The 21,115-nt window shown below is 43.9% G+C and overlaps 1 protein-coding gene across 13 annotated transcripts; it reads left to right on the plus strand.

The window, feature by feature from the left end:
* The first annotated feature begins 182 nt into the window (after positions 1 to 182).
* LOC117640311 lies at positions 183 to 19,215 on the plus strand. 13 transcript variants are annotated; one of them, XM_034376725.1, is made up of 9 exons: positions 442 to 620; positions 994 to 1,035; positions 1,400 to 1,487; positions 2,369 to 2,505; positions 3,220 to 3,281; positions 9,172 to 9,463; positions 10,566 to 10,757; positions 12,562 to 12,842; positions 18,312 to 19,215. In XM_034376725.1, the coding sequence occupies exons 4-9, from the start codon at positions 2,371 to 2,373 to the stop codon at positions 18,754 to 18,756; spliced, it is 1,407 nt and encodes a 468-aa protein (XP_034232616.1). In that variant the 5' UTR covers positions 442 to 620; positions 994 to 1,035; positions 1,400 to 1,487; positions 2,369 to 2,370; the 3' UTR covers positions 18,757 to 19,215. The 13 variants fall into 13 exon arrangements, with proteins under 13 accessions (XP_034232615.1, XP_034232614.1, XP_034232616.1 ...); XM_034376713.1 differs by having other exon boundaries at positions 568 to 600; XM_034376720.1 differs by lacking the exon at positions 994 to 1,035.
* Positions 19,216 to 21,115: the final 1,900 nt, after the last annotated feature.

The raw sequence follows: 21,115 nt of genomic DNA on the forward strand, positions 1-21,115 counted from the left end.
GCGTAGTCTGGGGCCTCTGAAACAAAACCCTGCCGCGGGTTTAATGCTAGGAACCCCCGTCGCTGAATGGCAGCACCAACAAGCTATCCACGGCAGACTGTCCCAAGTTACCCCCGTTGACGGTTCTAGTCGACGGACACGCCGGTTGCCGACTTTCCAGGGGCCAATCACGCGTAACGCTTCGTTTCTCAGGAACTGTCACACAAACGTGTGTAGGTCAGTAAAAAACATTGATGTTTAAGTACCCGTTCATATGTATTACAAATAATGTTTTTGTACCATTAAGCAGATTTTGGTAACGGGTCATGAACGCTGTCAAAATAATTTGTTAAGTTTATCACATTTTCGATCCGCACTCACAACGAAGAGGTGACGCTGCATTTTTTCTTCGTCGTAAGTTTGCTTGCCACAAATTTGGCAAGCCTTTTTGAATGGCAAAATTTGGCAAGCTTTGGTCGGTACTCTTCATAAGCTTGCCAAATTTTGGCAGGCTGGAGAGTGTTACCGGGCCAAGCTTGCCAAGTTTTAGCATTCAGAACGGCTTGCCAAATTACCACTGGCATTGCAGTGTTGTTTCCCTCGATGAGCCTAGAGGCCGCTGTAAGCACTGTGGCAAAAAGGTACGGAAAAATCTGTTAATTTTTTTGCCAGGACTCTCCGTAGCCCTCTCATCAATATATTCCGTAGGCTCTAACAGTATTCTCCGTAGGACCGCACAGTCATCTCCGTAAGGCCTGGAAGACCGTGTAGTCTACGGAGAATACTGATAAGGGGGCTACGGAGAATTACCACAAGCTGTTTACAGAATTTTCCGTAGCTTTTAGCCACAGTGAGGCAGCCGGTACTCCCGGTCGGGTGACAGTTGAGGCGTCTCAAATGTGTTAAACACTGCACTTCACAAAAAAAACGAAATTATGGTTTCTTTTGAAATTTAGATTTTTTTCTCTTTTCTTAACATATTTTCGTGTGGCAAATGAACAACGCTTCTTTCAGCAATTTCCCGCGCTAACTAGGCAAGAGTACTGGCGGATTTTGGTGAGTTGGGAATTGTTCTTGTGAAAGCAATTCTTCAATCTTCTTCTTCGCCTACAAATTGCACATCTCGCTACTGTAGAAGTAGGATGAAAAAGTTGACTATCGTGCCCAATCCCTGCAATTGATGAAACCAAGAAACATTGTCAGTAACAGGAGACGCAGCAGTGCGAATTGTAATTTTGAGACACCACTTGAAAACGGCGTTGAACATTAAATAGGAAGTAAAATATAATTGGGAGAAACGACTCAAAGTTTACGTAAATCTCCATAGCTCAGAAAGTTAGGAGTCGGGGCTCTAAACTTTGAGAATAAATTCATCTTTAAAGAGTTGAATTTCGGTCACTAAAGGAACTTTCTGTGACAGATAATTTTGCCCCCTATTTTACGAAGCGTTACGCTGGACCAGAGCCCACCGCCCTCTCCAGCAGCGCAGTTACTCAAATTATCATCAGGTAAACGCTTTCCTTGACCCAATGTACTGTGTGTACTTCTGCTATATGTTGCTTTCATTTTTATTATGTTAAACGTAACGTTACGCTGGCTGAGGACAGAGTGGGGGTAACCTGGGCCTCGGGTGCCCAGTCATGCGCACACTCGCGTTTGTAAATCAAGGAGACTTAAAGTGTGTCGAAGTCCATGGTCTGGCTTGTAGTTCAGACTTGGGTCCAAACTTTTTGTCCCGTTGTCTGAGTTTAAAGTGATTCCTTAATCGAAGTATTTCAATTTTGCAGTCTGAATCAGACTGTTCTCTTGGCCAAAATTTAAGCCTCTTCGAAGCCAAAATTTCAGATGTTTTAAGTCTGAATTCACTGCAAAATTTAAGGGTGAGTCTACATTCTTGTGGGCGTGGTACATTTTGTCTGACACAAGTGTGAGCATGGTGTGAACCACGTTTGTCCCACACTTGCTCCCATGTGTTCGCCGAGGCTCAATGTCACGGGTCCCACGCTTGAGGCACTGTGGCAAAAAGGTACGGAAAATTCTGTTAATTTTTTGCCAGGATTCTCCGTAGCCCTCTTATCAATATTCTCCGTAGGCTCTTACAGTATTCTCCGTAGGACGTGGAAGACTGTATAGTCCTACGGAGAATATTGACAAGGGGGCTACGGAGGATTACCACAAGCTGTTTACAGAATTTTCCGTAGCTTTTTGCCACAGTGGAGACAACCCCTTTTCCACGCTTGTAAGTGTGAGACATGCGTGATACTGTCACTCACTTGGATAGGCATTGAAATTCCAGAGGCTCTCTTGGAATATTTAAACCACTATAATGAATGTCTCCTTTCCATTAAGTCTAAATTTTCCGTGCACCGTGTTCACGTGTTTTTCGCAGTCATGGAGTGCCTTCTCTGCTCGAAGCCTTACGATCTGGCGGAGCGTCGCCCGAAGACGCTGCCTTGCGGTCACTGCTTTTGCTTGGAGTGCCTTCAGCAGCCCGATGTCAGGAGCTCCTGTCCCCGGGATAAAAAAGTACGTATTTGCAAGTCTAAATGATCCATGAACCCGAAGAAGGGGATAACTCAATTTTCAGGAGAAACAAAAAAATGTCTGCAGGGAAAATCAAATCCTTTCAGATAAATAATGTAATTGTTTTTTGTACCAAAATAAAGCATCAGTTATAACTGGAAACATTTTCAAAAGTGTAACATGACTCTGCAGACGGTTTCTGTCGTTTAAATCGTTACGTTAGAATGTACTAAGGAACCATGTTTACTTGGTTCTAACAAACGAGATTCAATATGGAGACAACTTAAGTGGAGTTAAGGTCTGCGTACACTCTATTTTGCTGTGGAAAATTTTTACCTCCTTTTTCCATTAGTTTTTGAAAATGACTTCGGAGTTGAGTTGACTCTTTTCACAATTAGATTCATTAAGTTGAGTTGATTCCTTTTACATTGGATTCATGAAGACACTATTGCTATTTTGTGAAACGGAGTCATGTGGATTTCGGTGGAGTTGAATCCATTTTCCGATGAAATTTAGACCGAAAGGAGGCAAGTTCAGGTTTATCTATTTTCCATGTGGATTTTCTCCCAAACTGCTGGGGATTGAGTCAAACTTGTGGCGTAAAGATGCTAACTATCCTGAGGCACAATAATAAGATAAAAACTCAATTTGGATAAAAGTTTTTACTGTCATATCTTCTAATGGATTAATGCCTCGGCCCCTATTTCTTAATTCTAGATATTTCTGGCAGTCCCTGCGCAGCTTCCAGACTGCTATCCGGTGGTTCAGCTGATTATCAAGTAAGTGGCATTTGCGCAGTCGGCGAACAATTCCACGCTATTTTATTCACTAAATGTCATGGGACTTTTTTTGTCCCTTGAATGATGCAATTTTAAGCACACCCGGTGGTGATGCGGGACAAATTGTGTAGTGAATGTACAGTTAACAACAGGCGTCGAACAAAATGTGTCGCCAGGCGGGAACAAAATTGTATCAGCGTCGGATGTGCTTAAAATTGCATAAATCGTGGGACAAAAAAAGTCCCATGACATTTAGTGTGTAAGGGAGGGTGGGGCAGTTTGAAACAGGGGCAGTTTGAAACAAACACCAATATTAAAGCAATGAGGGCTGCCGGAGGAAATGTGAGTGTGCACAATCTTCTATTTTCATGATCTTACTGATTTGCGATCGAAACGGTCGTCAAAGGTGCACTTTAGTGGCCTTGAAAGAAAGGTGAAACTTCGGTACCATTGAAATTGGCCTAAACTTAAATTTCTAAATCACCGCAGTTTCCGTCTGGGTTTCGCTCGTGAGCAATCATCTCGCGCGCACTTACTTCATCTTTTAGTACTTTATTAGATTAACGTAACGCACCCTCGGACACTAACGTAGCCCTCACCAATTCCGGCGGGGAGCAGCACAACTGGAATGGTGCCCTCTGGGGCAGTTTGAAACAGAAGTGGATGGGGCAGTTAGAAACACAGCAATATCACTAGAAAAAACGTTTTATATTATGGAAAGCGAGCATAATGATGGAAGTTCGTAATTCCAGATCGCATCAATGGAGACGTTGTATGTTTCACCCGTGACTTGCATCAAATTGCAACATTCCATGCTGTAAACTTTGTGGGCCGAAAAAGGCCTTTATTTCAACTCAAAAACAGTAATGTGTGTTAACAACTTTTGTTCGTCTCTCTAAGACAAGTCTATTGCCATACAAATTTTCAAAAAAATCGCATTTTAAAAAATGGGCTATTTTGGCTTTTAAATTATTATTAAAAATGTTGAAAAAGTTCGGCAAAATGTCAGCACTCGCATGGGAACATCTATTAGAGTCCATTTGAATCTATTAGAGTTGTGTACGCGGCTCTTCTTGGCCCGTTTTGACTTCCATACAGCTGTTTCAAACTGCACCATCGCTTTTTCAAACTGCCCCGGCCTGGGGCAGTTTGAAACAGATGCAAGGGTTGGAGTTTCACCTTATTATAAACGTTGAGCGAACTTGTGAGCGTCTGCGGGCGTTTTCTAGTCTAGATAATGGGTGATTCCACGCCAACTGAGTCAGTCACAAAACGGCATGGTCTCGGATCGGGACGAAACTTACGCAAATCGTAGGTCTAGTACAGTCGACTCCCGTTAGCTGGCAGGGCAACCGGGAGGCGCGTTGGACAACTAACGAGAGGCCCGGGCAGGTAGGCCAGGCCCAGCCCGGCCGAGGGTCTGGCCGGCCGGCGAGGGATTACCGGCGGCTTGATCCCCTCGCTTGTCGTGTACTATTCCAGTAGAAATATTAAACCTTTTTCTGTTCATTTTTCTAACGATCTTTTAAAATCAATGCATAGATGAGTTAAAAAGACACAGGTTTAAAAAAAACCGCACCCCAAAATTCGAATTTTTACCATAACGGTCGGCATGTCCCTCCGGTGGTCAGCTAACGGAGGCCACTGGTCCGGGCGTATGCATCACGGAATGACAGATTTGCGTTGCATTTTGTTCTTGACTGTGATAAAATAATTGAAGACTCCGCAACTCGTCAAAAAGTCAAAAACAAAATCCAACGAAAATCTGTCATTCCCGTGATGCATACGCCTGGACCAGTGGCCTCCGTTAGCTGACCGGCGGGACATGCCGATCGTTATGGTAAAAATTCGAATTTTGGGGTGCGGTTTTTTTAAACCTGTGTCTTTTTAACTCACCAATGCATTTATTTTAAAAGATTGTTAGAAAAATGAACAGAAAAAGTTACAATATTTCTACTGGAATAGTACACGACAAGCGAGGGGATTAAGCCGCCGGTAATCCCTCGCCGGCCGGTCAGACCCTCGGCCGGGCTGGGCCTGGCCGCGCTGCCCGGGCCGAGGTGGTGGGGATGACTCCGTGCCAACTATCGAATGGTCAAGGGTGGTCAGCTAACGGGAGTTGACTGTAGTGGGATGACAAAATCCAAAAGCGTTTGGCCGAAAAATATCTAGAAGCCGAGATATTGAGAGGTTAAATATGGTGCCGGGACAGCGACACGGAGACAGTTTTTCGCTCGCAGTTTCGGTAATATCCATCGGATCGAGAAACCAAGCATACCGTTGGAAAGAGGAGAAAATTTCACAAAAAGTACTTCCTTTACTTTCTTTTAAAAAGTAAAAATAGTGTTTGATACGAAATAACCTTACCTTTGATTTATCGTAGAAAGTTAGTTGCACCACCAAATTTGCTGGGAAACGTCTTAAAAAATTCCCCGTGAAACAAAGATAAGAAAAAGATCAACCACAAAAAGTACTATTTCTCGTTCCCGAGATATCTGCATTTAACTATCTTGAAGTAGCGTTGCGAGTTCAAGCTCGCGCGGCGGACGAGGTATGAGAAATCCTGCGGCACACTGGGTTGTTTACAACCGTTGCATTTGTGATTTTGACCACATCCACAGCTATGTCCGCCTCACACACTCTTCCTTGCACGTTTCGTACGCCACTTTGTCAGTATTGTGGCTCAAAATGTACGTTTTGCTCTAATTCGGGTCATTTAGCGACGTACCTACTGATGCGCGCGCCGCAGGATTTCTCATACCTCGTCCGCCGCGCGAGCTTGAACTCGCAACGCTACTTCAAGATAGTTAAATGCAGATATCTCGGGAACGAGAAATAGTACTTTTTGTGGTTGATCTTTTTCTTATCTTTGTTTCACGGGGAATTTTTTAAGACGTTTCCCAGCAAATTTGGTGGTGCAACTAACTTTCTACGATAAATCAAAGGTAAGGTTATTTCGTATCAAACACTATTTTTACTTTTTAAAAGAAAGTAAAGGAAGTACTTTTTGTGAAATTTTCTCCTCTTTCCAACGGTATGCTTGGTTTCTCGATCCGATGGATATTACCGAAACTGCGAGCGAAAAACTGTCTCCGTGTCGCTGTCCCGGCACCATATTTAACCTCTCAATATCTCGGCTTCTAGATATTTTTCGGCCAAACGCTTTTGGATTTTGTCATCCCACTACTAGACCTACGATTTGCGTAAGTTTCGTCCCGATCCGAGACCATGCCGTTTTGTGACTGACTCAGTTGGCGTGGAATCACCCTAATGCGTCATACTATTAATCTAGTGCAAACACGCAGCATATACACAGACAGTACGATTACACTGAGAATGAAAGAGTCATGATCATGACTAAAATTTTGGGCGAGGAATTCTTTATCACCCAAATTTGGGTGAGGAAAGTTTCCTCGCCCAATTTGGGTGAGGAAGGTTTCCTTACCCAAATTTGGGTCATAATACTATGGGGCCAGATGGGTAGCTGATACAGTCGACTCCCGTTAGCTGACCACCCTTGACCATTCGATAGTTGGCACGGAGTCATCCCCACCACCTCGGCCCGGGCAGCGCGGCCAGGCCCAGCCTGGCCGAGGGTCTGGCCGGCCGGCGAGGGATTACCGGCGGCTTAATCCCCTCGCTTGTCGTGTACTATTCCAGTAGAAATATTGTAACTTTTTCTGTTCATTTTTCTAACGATCTTTTAAAATAAATGCATTGGTGAGTTAAAAAGACACAGGTTTAAAAAAAACCGCACCCCAAAATTCGAATTTTTACCATAACGGTCGGCATGTCCCGTCGGTCAGCTAACGGAGGCCACTGGTCCAGGCGTATGCATCACGGAATGACAGATTTTCGTTGGATTTTGTTTTTGACTTTTTGACGAGTTGCTGAGTCTTCAATTTTTTTATCACAGTCAAGAACAAAATGCAACGCAAATCTGTCATTCCGTGATGCATACGCCCGGACCAGTGGCCTCCGTTAGCTGACCACCGGCGGGACATGCCGACCGTTATGGTAAAAATTCGAATTTTGGGGTGCGGTTTTTTTTAAACCTGTGTCTTTTTAACTCATCTATGCATTGATTTTAAAAGATCGTTTGAAAAATGAACAGAAATTTTTTTTATATTTCTTCTGGAATAGTACACGACAAGCGAGGGGATCAAGCCGCCGGTAATCCCTCGCCGGCCGGCCAGACCCTCAGCCGGGCTGGGCCTGGCCTACCTGCCCGGGCCTCTCGTTAGTTGTCCAACGCGCCTCCCGGTTGCCCTGCCAGCTAACGGGAGTCGACTGTACACCCTTCCTCACCCATTTTGGGCGAGAAAGCCTTCCTCGCCCAAATTTGGGCGAGGAAGCAATCCTCGCCCAAATTTGGGTGATAAAGTATACCTCGCCCAAAATTGAGTATTGATCATGACTTTTTCATTCTCAGTGTATAATAACGAAATTCCAAATTCTGTTTCAAACTGCCCCACCCTCCCTTACGCTACGTGAATCACTGCACTCTCAGCACGTTACCGTATTTTTCCTCATTAATTACGTATTCGTATAAACAGCAATAACAAGTACTGAGTATTTTCTAAGTAAGTAATGACTAATTTCCTTTGTAAAATTATGTACCAAACAAAATTTTCAGTACATTATTTATCCTTTTCTTAGTAGTTCTTTATAAAAAGGAAACATATGGTTGCACAAATCACTTGCATAAGTACTGAGAAAGTGAGCAAAAAGTCAATAACGTGCAGAGAGTGTGGTGATTTACGCTACCTTTCCGTTTACATGATAATACCACTTCACCGGAATATCGTTCGAATCCCAGGTTTTACCGTGTAGTTTGTGACATAAATCGTTCCAACTTCTTGAATGTACCCCAAATTTGGAGATCCCCTACCGTACACACAATTATTTTGAACACTGTGAACCAAGCACGTCGCGTATGCTGCACTGCCTTGCGTGCAATATGTCCTATTCTGATGCACGGGAAGTCCGTGCGATTGGAAAGTATTCGTTTGATGAAACCGGGTTGAAACGCATTTCACCAATTAACGCCACACGTATAGCCTTGGTGTGTGAATGCTCACCCTCAAGACATTTGCGACTACACTTTACAAACAAGAAGAGGTTGTCAAAACAAAATATTTTGAGCGTGCAGAAGCGTAAGAAATGACTTGCTAAGTTTCCGAACTGTTCCATCGTATAGTTTGTACCTTCACATGCTTTCAATTACTTCGTGAGCATGTTTCAGGATGATAAGTAAACGCGTCTGAACAGAATAATCCTAAGTTCCAGGGTAGATCTAAGACGACCCTAACTGTCAGAGCAGATCCAAGACAATCCTCTATTTTTGTGTCAATTGTGAACTATTCCAGTTGCACATCACGTGAAAAGCGGTGACTTCTCAAAGTCCGTGACGGCAACATACTTCATAAAATTACTCGCCGAAGGGCTTGTTACAATGTTTAATCCTTATATAAATAAGTGGACATTGTATTTCAGATGTATCGAGATTCTCTGATTTGCAGTGAAGATAGCACACACTAAATGTCATGGGACTTCTTTTCGCCCATGAATGATGCAATTTTAAGCACACCCAGTGGTGATGCAATGTTGTGTCCGCCAGGCGGGACAAATTGTCTAGTGAAAGTACAATTTGCAGCAGGCGTCGGACAAAATGTGTCGCCAGGCGGGAACAAAATTAAATCAGCGTCGGCTGTGCTTAAAATAGCATAAATCGTGGGACAAAAAATGTCTCATGACATTTAGTGTGTACACCTATAGGTACCTCTGCAGTTAAGATAGTTCTAAATCTGCTCTGACAGTTATGATTATTCTATCAGGACGCGTGGAAGTGTGTGCCTGGTGATAGCCTTCATCGTCCATCACTTTCCAGGTGGGGTCGGTTTAGGTGCCGGCAGTGCGACCTGAGGCCCTCAGAGGCCTGCCCGTCCGCCGCGCACAAGATCTGCGCGCGTTGCGGCGAGGCTCTGGAGGCCCAGGTTGCACCCTGGCGGAGCGAGGACTGGGCCCAGCTGCAGGCCGCCACGGGCACTCTGGAGATGACTCTGCGCGCCAAGGACTCCCAGTGGAGGGCCAAAGTGCCGCTGGGCGAGAGCCGGCCGGACCTGGAGCCGCTGCTGCGGGAGATGCTCTTCCAGTTGCACGCCGACGGACTCATCAACAAGGTGACCGCACACTGCTAGAAAAAAACAACAACAAAAGTACACAAATTTCTGGCAGATATTTTGTTAGGAATTTATTGTACTTTCAAAGTGCAACAATCGTTGCTCAAAGCGAGGGGTCAGCCACTCTTGTAATCGTGCGTCCACTTCGTCCAGTAATCATTGGTAATCACGCGCCTAAACTGGCTATTTTCGCCGTTTTTATCGGATTTTGGGGGGTTTTCTTATGAAAATGTGCCAAAATGATCAGCTGGCCAAAATTATTGAGTTTTTAGAGTATTTTCGTAGGTAATCACTGGTAATCAGTAATCCTGTGTACACTCCTGAGCTGAGTGGTTGACAAAGTATAATGGAACCGGCATAAGGTGTGCTATGCAGTCCAGGCCTCGTTGTGGTTTGTAGAATTCTCGTTGTACTTGATCCCTCACTGAGAATGAATTGGTCACCACCATCACCCTTTAAATGGGTGATGCAACTTCGTTGCCCAAATTTTGGTGACGGAAAATTCATCACCCGAAATTTGGTAACAGGCGTTTGTCGCCCAAATTTGGGCAACGCCGTCCGTCGACGACGCCGTGAGGTTCCCGATGGCGTCCTTCCGGGGCCACCACGATGACCGGAGGCCTCAACGCCACATTGGGTCATCGTGGTGGCCCCGGAAGAGCGTCATCGGGGACCTTACGGCGTCGCCGACGACGTTACCCAAATTTGGGCGACGATTTTATGACTGCGCAAAATTTGGTCACCGCTGGCTCGTCACCCAAATTTGGGCAACGGTGCGTGCGTTACCCAATGAAAGGGTGATGGTGGTGACTCTTTCATTCTCAGTGGCTGGAGTACTTTTATTGTACAGTATTTGTTGTACATTTGTTGTACTATTCACTCTTTTTCTTGCAGTGCACTCCGAGACACGTTGACACGAGCTTGCAGAAATGTCACGCTACTTTTGAGCTTTGTGTCGTTTGGGTGCGCTTAAGCTGTAATTCATGGCTGATACACATGTGACATTTTGTTGTCACGCTCGCCTCAGCGTGTCATGTTGTGTGAGACCATGTGCTTAAGTCGCACATAGTATTTAAGTGTGCTTTGTCTCGTTTCCCTCCAGGTGTCGACTGGTTCGGAGGAGGCGGCCGCGTCTGGCCCCGCTCCGCTTCCCCGTGCTTCACCGGGCATCGCCATGAACTTGGACCACATCCAGCCCAATTATGATAGTGAAAGTGACGACGAGGACACTCCCAAGGAGAAAGAGATGACTCAGCAAATGAAGACCGCGTTGGAGCGTGCCCGCCGCAACCCTGTGAGTACACCGGTTAAACTAATGCGTAGTGGTGGGTGCTCTCCGCTTCCATGAGGTTTTAGCTTTTACGCCTGAAATCAAGCGTGGCCCTTGCGCCAAGATGCCCCCTATTTTAATGCACGGAACAGTTTCTTGTGTTATGTGTGTATGCTTTATGTCGGGTTGCGTAACGTCTTTAACTGTGAGTCTACACACTAAATGTTTTATGTAGAATTTTGTACGTGCCACTTGCACGATTTTGTGCATGCGGGGAATTTGCATAATATTATGCGTGAAAATGCATGAATTTATGCAAATTCACGCACAGTTTTATGCACGACGGAACACAAGTTTAAAATTATGCATCACCACGTACAAAATTGTACATAAACATCTAGTGTGTATCCTTGACTCAAGCATAGACTTACGGTTCATACGTCATTTGCGTCCCTCTGAAGCGAACCATCCACTGTTGTTGAACCCTTCTAAACTATAAGTCAGGCCGTACGTACACTGTCAGAAATCAGCTCCGAAATTTTATGGAGAGGACCCCTACAATCACGTTCGTGGAGACTCCATTCATTTTCCATCTTTTTCGGAGAGATTTTCTCAGGGCTTAAACAGATGTTCTTCGCAGCATTACTGGGGTCCTGGTGGGAGGTAAAATGCATGTCTTTTCTCAGATGTGTTAAAGAGGCCTTCGCTGAAGCATTCTTTAGTCTGAAATGGTCAAAGAAGGGACAATCTCCTTCGAGCTCATTTGACTTATATCCTGTAGCTTTCCCTTAATATCGTGAAAACTGACGTAAACAAGTATGGGTTTTTACCTTTCCCTCATTTTTTTAACTGGTTGCAAACCTTTTTTTGTGATAGTGAAGCATGCATTTTGTTCAAAATTCCGAACCTTTTCGGAGAAAGCCCAGAATTTGCATTTATGGAGAGCACCATGCAGAAGTTTCGGAAAAACTCCATGATTTTTCCATAATTTTTTTTCGGAATTTTCTGACAGTGTGGGGGTTTTACGAGTTATTTTCAGCCTATGTCGTGTTACGTATATCGAACTTCAAAACACATCTAATAGGCGTGACTGCCTGCCTAGCCGCCATTCCTCTGCCTTACCTCCTCTGCCCGCAAATAATTTTTGGAAACAGAATTTTTAAACCCTCCGAAGTGTACACACTAAATGCTTTTGTACAAATTTTGTACGAGACATCACAGTTTTTTGTGCATACGAACTTTTCGTACAAATGTGTACAAAATTTTGCACAATTTTGTACAAAAATGGCGAAATAGGTGCAGTTTTTCGAACGAAAATTGTACGAAAATTTCGTGTGCACTAAAAATGTGATGTCTCGTACAAAATTGTACATGACATTTAGTGTGTACTACCCCCTAAAGAAAAAAGCCTCGTCACGATCTAATGACTGCGACATCGTATTCACGCATTAAACCGTCACTAGGAACATTTTGAGTGTATAACGTACAAATTATTTAGGTTGTAATGCGAAGAAATTGCTCGTCTACGAAGTATTTTCTTTGTACGTCAATTCATACTATACTCATATAGTATTTTGCTAGAAATGGTTTTTTCTACGCCCGGCCTAAATTAATTTGTAAGGTCTCCTGAGTGCTCAAACGAACAGTGCGAAATTCACATCGTGATGAATATGAAGTCAAAAGTCTCATTCGTCGCGAACGAATGTCCGAAGGTGATACTTTTAGGACGTTTTTGACGATACAATTGAGTATCGCCATAAAGTGTACCTAAGTATCGCCTTTGCATTTGCAGTGCAGTGGTCTTACGACGGATTTTTCTGCATCCCAGGTGCGTAAGCTGCTGCGCCTGCACTGCTACAGTCACCTCGGGTGGAGCCTGCAGATCCTGCAGGCAGTGGCGCCGCACTTGGAGGAGCTGGACGCGATGGAGGCGGAGCGAGAGCATCTGGAGGTGGTTCGCAACATGCCGTCGCTGCGGAAGCTCCGACTGATGACCGGCGACCTGTGGGAGGAAGCGCCGCCGCTGCCACCGCAACTGGAGGATCTGGACATCTACCGCGGCAGCCTGGACCACACCCTATCCATTCGGCGCATGCCCCGCCTCCGCAGGTACACTGCAAATTGGATAGAAAGACTTGGCGCCAAAATATGGCGAGTCTCGCCAAGTTTTGGTCCAAAGGCGAGACTTTCGTGTCTGACCACGGCCTTGAGGCCGTAACCGTCCGGCGCATTACGGCCTTTAGGTGGCGGTCAGACACATAAGTCTTGCCATTTTGTGGTAGATTTCTGTGTCTGACCGTTCTGTGGCGAGACTTTCAGGTCTGACCAAAAGTTGGCGAGATTTTTATGTCTCGCCTCTGGAGTGGCGAGATGTCTGCCCTTGGGATTTGTAGTGTAGGAAGGTTCAGTCAAGAATCTTCTGACCACTCGTTAATACCTACGAAGCATTTGCTTCACACTACGAAGAAAATGAAGGCTTTGTAGAATTGCTTTGTAGAAACGCTCTCTTTTCAGAAGGATTTTTCTTTGTAATACGAAGAGGCATTTTTTTTAAGAAGTCCGATCGTGGAACACGACCGATGCCGATTTCCTCCATTTTTGGCCCGCCCTTCTATTCAAAAAATAGGGGGAGGGCCTATGCATTTGCCTTTGTGTCTGTGTGTTGTTGTTGTTGTTGTTGTTGTTGTTGTTGTTGTTGGCGTCTGTGTACAAGGAAGGAGTTAAGCTAGAGTAACCAGATTTGGAGGGTACTTCAGGAGTACCGTCCAAACAAATAATCCGGTGGTGCAAATCCCGTCCGGGTCGCACAAGGGCTGCTGCAGGTGCATCATGGTTTACATGAGCGGGAGGGGGATTTCCGCCATTATTGGTGCTAGCAGGGCACATAGGGGTATTTTTGGAATCGGGGCGACGAGACAAGATGAATGGGCCTGGTCCCGACTCCATCGGCCGCTTTTACAAGTTGGCCAGATCAGGATCTTCAAAAAAGGGGGTCGACCGACTAAAAAAATTTATTGCAGATTTCGATTGGTCTCAGCAAGACCTTTTCAACGAGGGGTCGGAGGGGTCCAGGAGCCCGACTTCGTCTATTAGTCACATCAGGATCTTCAAAAAAGGGGGTCGACCGACTGAAAATTTTTACTTAAGTTTTCGATAGGTCTTGGCAAGACCTCTTCAACGAGGGGTCGGAAGGGGGGTCCAGGAGCCCGCCTTCATGAGTTATGGGAAAAAGTGCGACGGACTCGTTTTGCGCTCCTGCTATGCCTCTATTGCAAGGAGTTGCAGTAGCATGGCAAATATGGGTATTTTCGGAATGAGGGCGAAGAGACAAATGAAATGGGCATATTCTAAGGACAGTTGGAGTAAAAAGTGTAAGGACTATTGCATATTGTGAATAGAAGGGCGGGCCTAAGTCACGATGGTACATCGATAACTTTGCTTTACCCGCTCACGGTGTGTGTGATGCGAGCGGGCCGAAGGCCCGGGCCTTCGACTGGCCAAGTTGGGTCTGATGCGAGGGCCGAAGGCCCGAGAAAAGGCCGCCGGCAGGCCAAGCTGGGCCGGCCCCCTGTCGAACCGAGTTGCCGGCGCAGCGAAGCGGAGCTGGCAACTCGGTTCGACGGAAGGGCGGGCCCTAGCTTGTTTGGTCAAAAGTAGTCCTTGTGAGTCTAAGAAAGGCCACAAATTTTTTGGGCCGAAATATGCACCGTTCAGATTCTATGGGCAATTTTCGTTTTCTCTGACAACTTTTCACATAATATGGCCAAAATTGAAAAATCACCTTTCTGAGGCCTCTATGCACTCGATTGAGCTCAAAATGTGGTATCTTATGTAAAATCACGCGAGGAACACGAATCCGGTGCCCGTTTGTTGATAGGACAACCCAAACAGATGTTATGACTGTTTTTCAGGTTTTGTAGTGGTTTTTACTTTTCTTGGGGTTTTGGTGTTCGGCATCGATTTTCGCCAATCCGATGAGTGGATTTTATAGATAAAGGACCAATCTATCATACTACGAGATAAAAAGTTTGTGTACGCCGCGTGAAAAGCAGTGGCGCTGCAAAAATTGAAAAACCGTCATTTCTGGGTAGTTTTAGATCAGATAAGCCACCTTTCGCGTGACCGTCTCCGCCCCATATTCAGTCTAAATATTGTCCCAAGTGATGTCAGAGTTGGTGTGAAATTTCACCGCTGTAGCTCAAGTAGTTTGGAAATGGCAGCTTTCTAAAGTTTTGCAATCGCGTAAGGCATTTACTTTAAGTAGAATTGCGGTAAATGTGAAGACTTGTCACAGATCGGGTAATAAATGAGATAGATGAGTGCGTCAAAGTTCTCTAGGCGTAATTTTGGACAAGGAATCCGATTTTGCCGGTACGAAGGCCCTAGGTGTACTCTAAAACTACGTTTTCGTGCGAACCACATAAAAATGGCCATTTTTCCAACTTCAGAGTTCGCCTAGGGTCTTCGTAGCAGCAAACCCGGGTGGAAGGATCTGCAGTTCAAGTGTAGTTTGAACTCAGTGGAAAAACTGCAGTATTGGAACAGTACTATGGATTCAAAAGTAACTGCAAAAGTATTAGAGTTGAAAACTTCTATTTATGTGCATTTATCACTGACTTTTAACTAATAATAAATTGCTCTCCTGGTCTTCAGCCTTATTACAGAGCGCCTCTACAGAAAGATTTCAGTTTTGACTTAGTTTAAATTATAGTCACTACAATAGATAAGAAGTACAGAAGTAAGTGAAGTTGATGACTAGTTCTTAGGCAGTTAGACTGCATGGTAGTGTCGTGGTTAGAGAGTGCAGAAGAATCTGAAGAAAAACTGCAGTTCTAACTGAGTTTCCCTGCTAATGCCAGCGGCACCAGGCCTTATTATGTGATCGCGTTGGGTGGATGGCCTTCCCAGGCAGGTGGCGTAGACCAGTGGATAAGGCACTTGGTCCGCAACCAAAAGGTGCGAGGTTCGATTCCCCGCAAAGTATCTGATTTCATCATCAGACGAGAAGGAAGTTGGCCAAGGAAGGTCGAAGGGGGCAACAGAATGCAACAGAAGTAGGAAAATTGAACGTTCAAATTCATTTTTTAAACACGTACTTTTAACACTACAATTTAACTGCATTCGTTTTTTAAGTGAATTCTGTAGGTGCAACTATGTTTAATAAGTACATTCACTGCAGTGTAAAATTGGTTTAAACTGTAGTCAAAACTGCAGTTGGGCGAAAAAACTGGTACTTTTTCTGCAGTTTTTCTACACTTTTTGTATAAAATTCTATAGTCTTTTTGTAGTTAATTACGGTTACAGAATAGTTTAAACACAGAAAATTCTTGGCTTTTCTTCCACTTTTTTTATAATTCAAAGTTACTTAAAACACCAAGTTAAGTTAAGTAAAACGCAAGTGAAGAAGTGCTGTTCAGACTACAGATCCTTCCGCCCGATTTAAATCGGATTCCTTGTCCAAAATTACGCTTAAAGAACTTTGACGCACTCATCTATCTCATTTATTACCCGATCTGTGACAAGTCTTCACATTTACCGCAATTCTACTTAAAGTAAATGCCTTACGTGATTGCAAAACTTTAGAAAGCTGCCATTTCCAAACTACTTGAGCTACAGCGGTGAAATTTCACACCAACTCTGACATCACTTGGGACAATATTTAGACTGAATATGGGGCGGAGACGGTCACGCGAAAGGTGGCTTATCTGATCTAAAACTACCCAGAAATGACGGTTTTTCAATTTTTGCAGCGCCACTGCTTTTCACGCGGCGTACACAAACTTTTTATCTCGTAGTATGATAGATTGGTCCTTTATCTATAAAATCCACTCATCGGATTGGCGAAAATCGATGCCGAACACCAAAACCCCAAGAAAAGTAAAAACCACTACAAAACCTGAAAAACAGTCATAACATCTGTTTGGGTTGTCCTATCAACAAACGGGCACCGGATTCGTGTTCCTCGCGTGATTTTACATAAGATACCACATTTTGAGCTCAATCGAGTGCATAGAGGCCTCAGAAAGGTGATTTTTCAATTTTGGCCATATTATGTGAAAAGTTGTCAGAGAAAACGAAAATTGCCCATAGAATCTGAACGGTGCATATTTCGGCCCAAAAAATTTGTGGCCTTTCTTAGACCCACAAGGACTGCCTTTGACCAAAAAATGGAGGAAATCGGCATCGGTCGTGTTCCACGATCGGACTTCTTAAAAAAAATGCCTCGAAGCATTTGATCCAGGAAGCGGAAGAAGGGGATAACTCAATTTTGGCCATTTTTCAGGAGAAACAAAAAACTGTTAGCAGGGAAAACTAAAACAAAACAAATGAATGTTGCAGATGTTAATAATTTCAAAAAGCATTAGTAAAATTTTGGAAAAAAAATCAAAAGTGTAAGGTCACTCCGTAGAGGATTTCTGCGACTTATCACTTTCCGTTGAAATGGAAAACAGAGTCAGCTCACCTTATATTTCCTAAACAAAGAGGAATTTTGAGACAAGTCAAGTGGAACAATAGTCTGCATAAAGTGTATGTTACTCTGGTGTATTTTTTGGACTTAGCTCTTTTTTCCAAATTGAAATTTAAAATTAAGGGGGGGTTAAGTTGAGTTGATTCTTTTTACACTAGATCCATAAAAACACAAGTTGAGTTACATCCTTTTGCCAATTTGTCAAACGGACTCATGTAGACTAAGGTTGAGTTATCTCCATTTTCCAATGAAATTTAGACTGTATAAGGGGTTAAGTTGAGTTATACCCTTTTTCCATGTGGATTTTCTCCTAAACTGCTTGGAATTCAGTCAAATAATTTGGTGTAATGATGTAAACCATTCTAAGGCACAATAATAAAATAAAAACTCAATTTGGGGATAAGTCAAGTTATTCCCTTCTTCCGCTTCCTGGATCATTTCTTCGAAGCGTTTTCTTCGTAATCCGAAGCAATTCTTCGTGGAGTTTTTACTGTGGTGGTTCTTATCGAATGAATGATCGGTACTACGGCCAGAAATGTTGCTACACTGAGATTCCAAACGCTACGAGTATAGCACGTATGGTGCAATGCGCTGTGATATCGCACCATACGTGCAATGCCACAGCCATATTGCACCTTTGGTGCAATGCTTCCCGAAAAAGCTCTATGCTAATGCATGGGGAATGGGAGGCATTGCACTTCATGTGCAATGCTTTTGCATTGCACCAATTGACGCTATACTCATAGCGTTTAGATTCTCAGTGTAGAGGTTCCTTTGTAAAGTTCTTGGATTGACCTAAAATATTTGTAAATTTCCGAGAACACTCTTAAAAGCCTACGAAGCATTTGCTTCTCATAAGTGCGCAGAAAATGAAGGCATTGTAGAATTGCTTCATATTACGGAGGATTTTGCTTAGCATTTCTTTGTGGATTTTACATCGCCTTCATTTTATTCGTATTACGAAGCGATTCTTTGTTGAGTTTTTATTGTGAATCTTTGTCGATTCTGCGTGAACTTACGAAGGTGCCTTCGGCAACACTCTTGCCCGAGGTACCTTCGTAAATTTCGTACATTCTTTCTACAGTCTGCATTCTTGCTTGTCGCACCAGGTTGACGCTGAGCTACAGCCGCATGAAGTCCTTCCCGCCGTTGCCGCCACACCATTGCGGCCTGGAGTACCTCAACATCCGCGGCAGGGGGTGCAGCGAAGACAAAGACAGCATCATCATGTCCTTGATCCGTGCCCACGGCGCCACCCTGCAAGAGCTGCACATCTCGACCACCAGCCAGAAGCTTACCAAACCGTTGGCGACGGGCGAATTTTTCGAGGACCTGGGCCCCAAGCTGGGGCAGTGCGGCCTGCGTTCTCTGAAATTCCTTGTTCTGTCGAGAGACCCCCCCTTGAGGTTCCGTGACGAGGGCGAACCCAAGGGGCACAGCGTTCCGTCCTGCAAGCAGCAAGTGAAGGAGATCACCGAGGCTCTCAAGGGGGGCAGCCCGACCCTCAAGACACGAATCATTTGCAGCATCTGCGACAAGCACTGGCTCAAGTAAAATTCCGCTTCGAGTTCTGGTGAGGTACCTGACCCTCGGTTGTAATTTGTCACCTAAGTTAGGTTTATTTCTGTCCAATCTGGAATTTAAATATTGTATATCAAGAATTAGCTCCCGTCTGTCCAGTATCTCACTTCTACCGGATTTAAGACCACTGCGCTCGTTGCCTGTGAGAAGTTGACTGTCTTGGAATTCTAAAAATTGATGCCAAATTGTACAGTTATCAAGTTCTGTGCAGTTTATAAGGAAAGTTCTGTGCCAACATAGCTTCAAACTGTGTGTGAGCACTGTTACTAAGCGGCCAAAATGTTTCTTTGCAGTATGAAGATTTTTTTTCTGGCTTCGTAAATGGATAAAAATGGAAGAATCTGTAACTTTAAGTTCGTTTGTGCGATTGTACTTTTTCATACTGGAATGTTCTTGTATTCAGAGTGAATTAAAGAACTGATTGCAACGCTGTCAGTGCTGGATTCCTCCTACGCCCACAATCATAAGACGTACAATGTGCCTGGCACACACTTGAGTTTGCAGAGTACGTTACTGACTTTTCATTTATCAACAATTACGTAATTGTTTCAGCAAGGACAACACTAAGTATTTTCTGAGGAAGTTTGACTAGTTTCCTTCCTGACATTACACTGCAAATCCAAGTGTGGGATGGATACTAAATAACGTGGAACAAACTGTCCAACGCTTGGAAGCGTAGGACAAAGTGTCCCGTTCCACTTTTGTAGGCGTGGGACAAACCGCGTCCCACGTGGGAGAATCTGTCCCACGTTATCTAGTGCATGCCTGTCCTACACGCGGGTTTGCAAGTGTATTAATGCGAATAAACGTGAACGAAGAGTTAACTGTTTAACACTTCCTAATTAGTTCTTTATCAAACGCTAGGTACGTTTTATGGTTGCACAAATTACTTCTATGCGTACCGACGTAAAAAATCAGTAACGTGCTGACAGTGTGGCATGTCCGTCAAGCATTGCAAAAATTTGTTGTCACTTAATACCAAAATCGCGGATGACGATTTTCATCAAAGCGCCTTTAGTTAAGGGGAGGTTCTACTGAAAATATTGCATTTTTCAAATTGAGACCCAGTGTAAAAATTTGTTGCAGATGTATAGTAATACATAGTTAATGGTCAAACATGAAATTCAGAGCCCAATACCTCCCTCCAAATCCAGTCGAAGAGGTTTTTTCAGCCTGTTGTAGCAATATCTTAAAAAATTCTCCTACGCAAAGCATTTCAACGTAAACTGATGTTCTCGACATTTTTCACTTCTTTGGCTCATATGCAATAAAGCATGGCATCACCAAGACATGGGACCCAACAAATTTATTTTGTCGCTGCTTTTCAGAAAAAAAGTCACTAAAATATCAGAAATTTTAACATTTTCTTGAAATTTTATTGACATGCTGTCTTAAAAACACAGCTTACGGTTTTGTAATGGTCCCAGTATCTTACTAATGCCACGGTTTATCAATTATGAACCAAAGAAGTGAAAAATGCCCAGAACATCAGTTTACGTTGAAATACTTTGCGTAGGAGAGTTTTTCAAGTTACGACTGGAAATAGCAGAAAATTCCTCTTCGACTGGGTTGGGGGCTAGGTATTGCTCTCCAAACTTCAAATTTAACTATTTACTATGAAATACTTTAAATTTACAATGAATATTGATAATGGGACTCAATTTGAAGAAAGTAAGATTTTCAGTAGAACCTCCCCTTAATGCATGGACATGACAACACTGTGGCAAAAAGGTACGGAAAATCCTGTTAATTTTTTTGCCAGGATTCTCCGTAGCCCTCTTATCAATATTCTCCGTAGGCTCTTACAGTATTCTCCGTAGGGCCGCACAGTATTCTCTGTAAATCCGCACAGTCTTCTCCGTAGGACCTCGAAGACTGTATAGTCCTACGGAGATCACTGTGCGGTCCTACGGAGAATACTGTGCGGTCCTACAGAAAATACTGTACACACTAAATTACTATGTAGGTTTTTCTGCGCGCTAATGCACGAAATTGTACATGCACTTCCTAACGCACGAATTTGTGCGCGACAATGCACGATTTCCTGCATACTTGCGCACGAAATCGTGCATTATTGCGCACAAATTCGTGCGTTACGAAGTGCATGTACAATTTCGTGCATTAGCGCACAGAAAAACCTACATAGTAATTTAGTGTGTAAGAGCCTACGGAGAATATTGATAAGGGGCCTACGGAGAATTACCACAAGCTGTTTACAGAATTTTCCGTAGCTTTTTGCCACAGTGTTAACTAAGTCATCAAATGTTTTGATGACACTCTTGAAAGGAACATTAGCCTTTTAATTGTCAACAAGTGACAACCAAGCTTTTCA

Source organism: Thrips palmi, unplaced genomic scaffold (genome assembly GCF_012932325.1).
Source record: "Thrips palmi isolate BJ-2018 unplaced genomic scaffold, TpBJ-2018v1 HiC_scaffold_12, whole genome shotgun sequence".
In the NCBI taxonomy this organism is placed as follows: domain Eukaryota; kingdom Metazoa; phylum Arthropoda; class Insecta; order Thysanoptera; family Thripidae; genus Thrips; species Thrips palmi.

Excerpts from the sequence above, each read along its gene's own strand:
- LOC117640311 (XM_034376712.1), top strand. The coding sequence starts at position 1,620 with ATGCGCACACTCGCGTTTGTAAATCAAGGAGACTTAAAGTGTGTCGAA. Across the intron at positions 1,733-2,327 it reads TCCCGTTGTCTGAGTTTAAA|GTCTAAATTTTCCGTGCACC; the intron begins GTGATTCCTTAA and ends CCTTTCCATTAA. Across the intron at positions 10,758-12,561 it reads AGCGTGCCCGCCGCAACCCT|GTGCGTAAGCTGCTGCGCCT; the intron begins GTGAGTACACCG and ends TCTGCATCCCAG.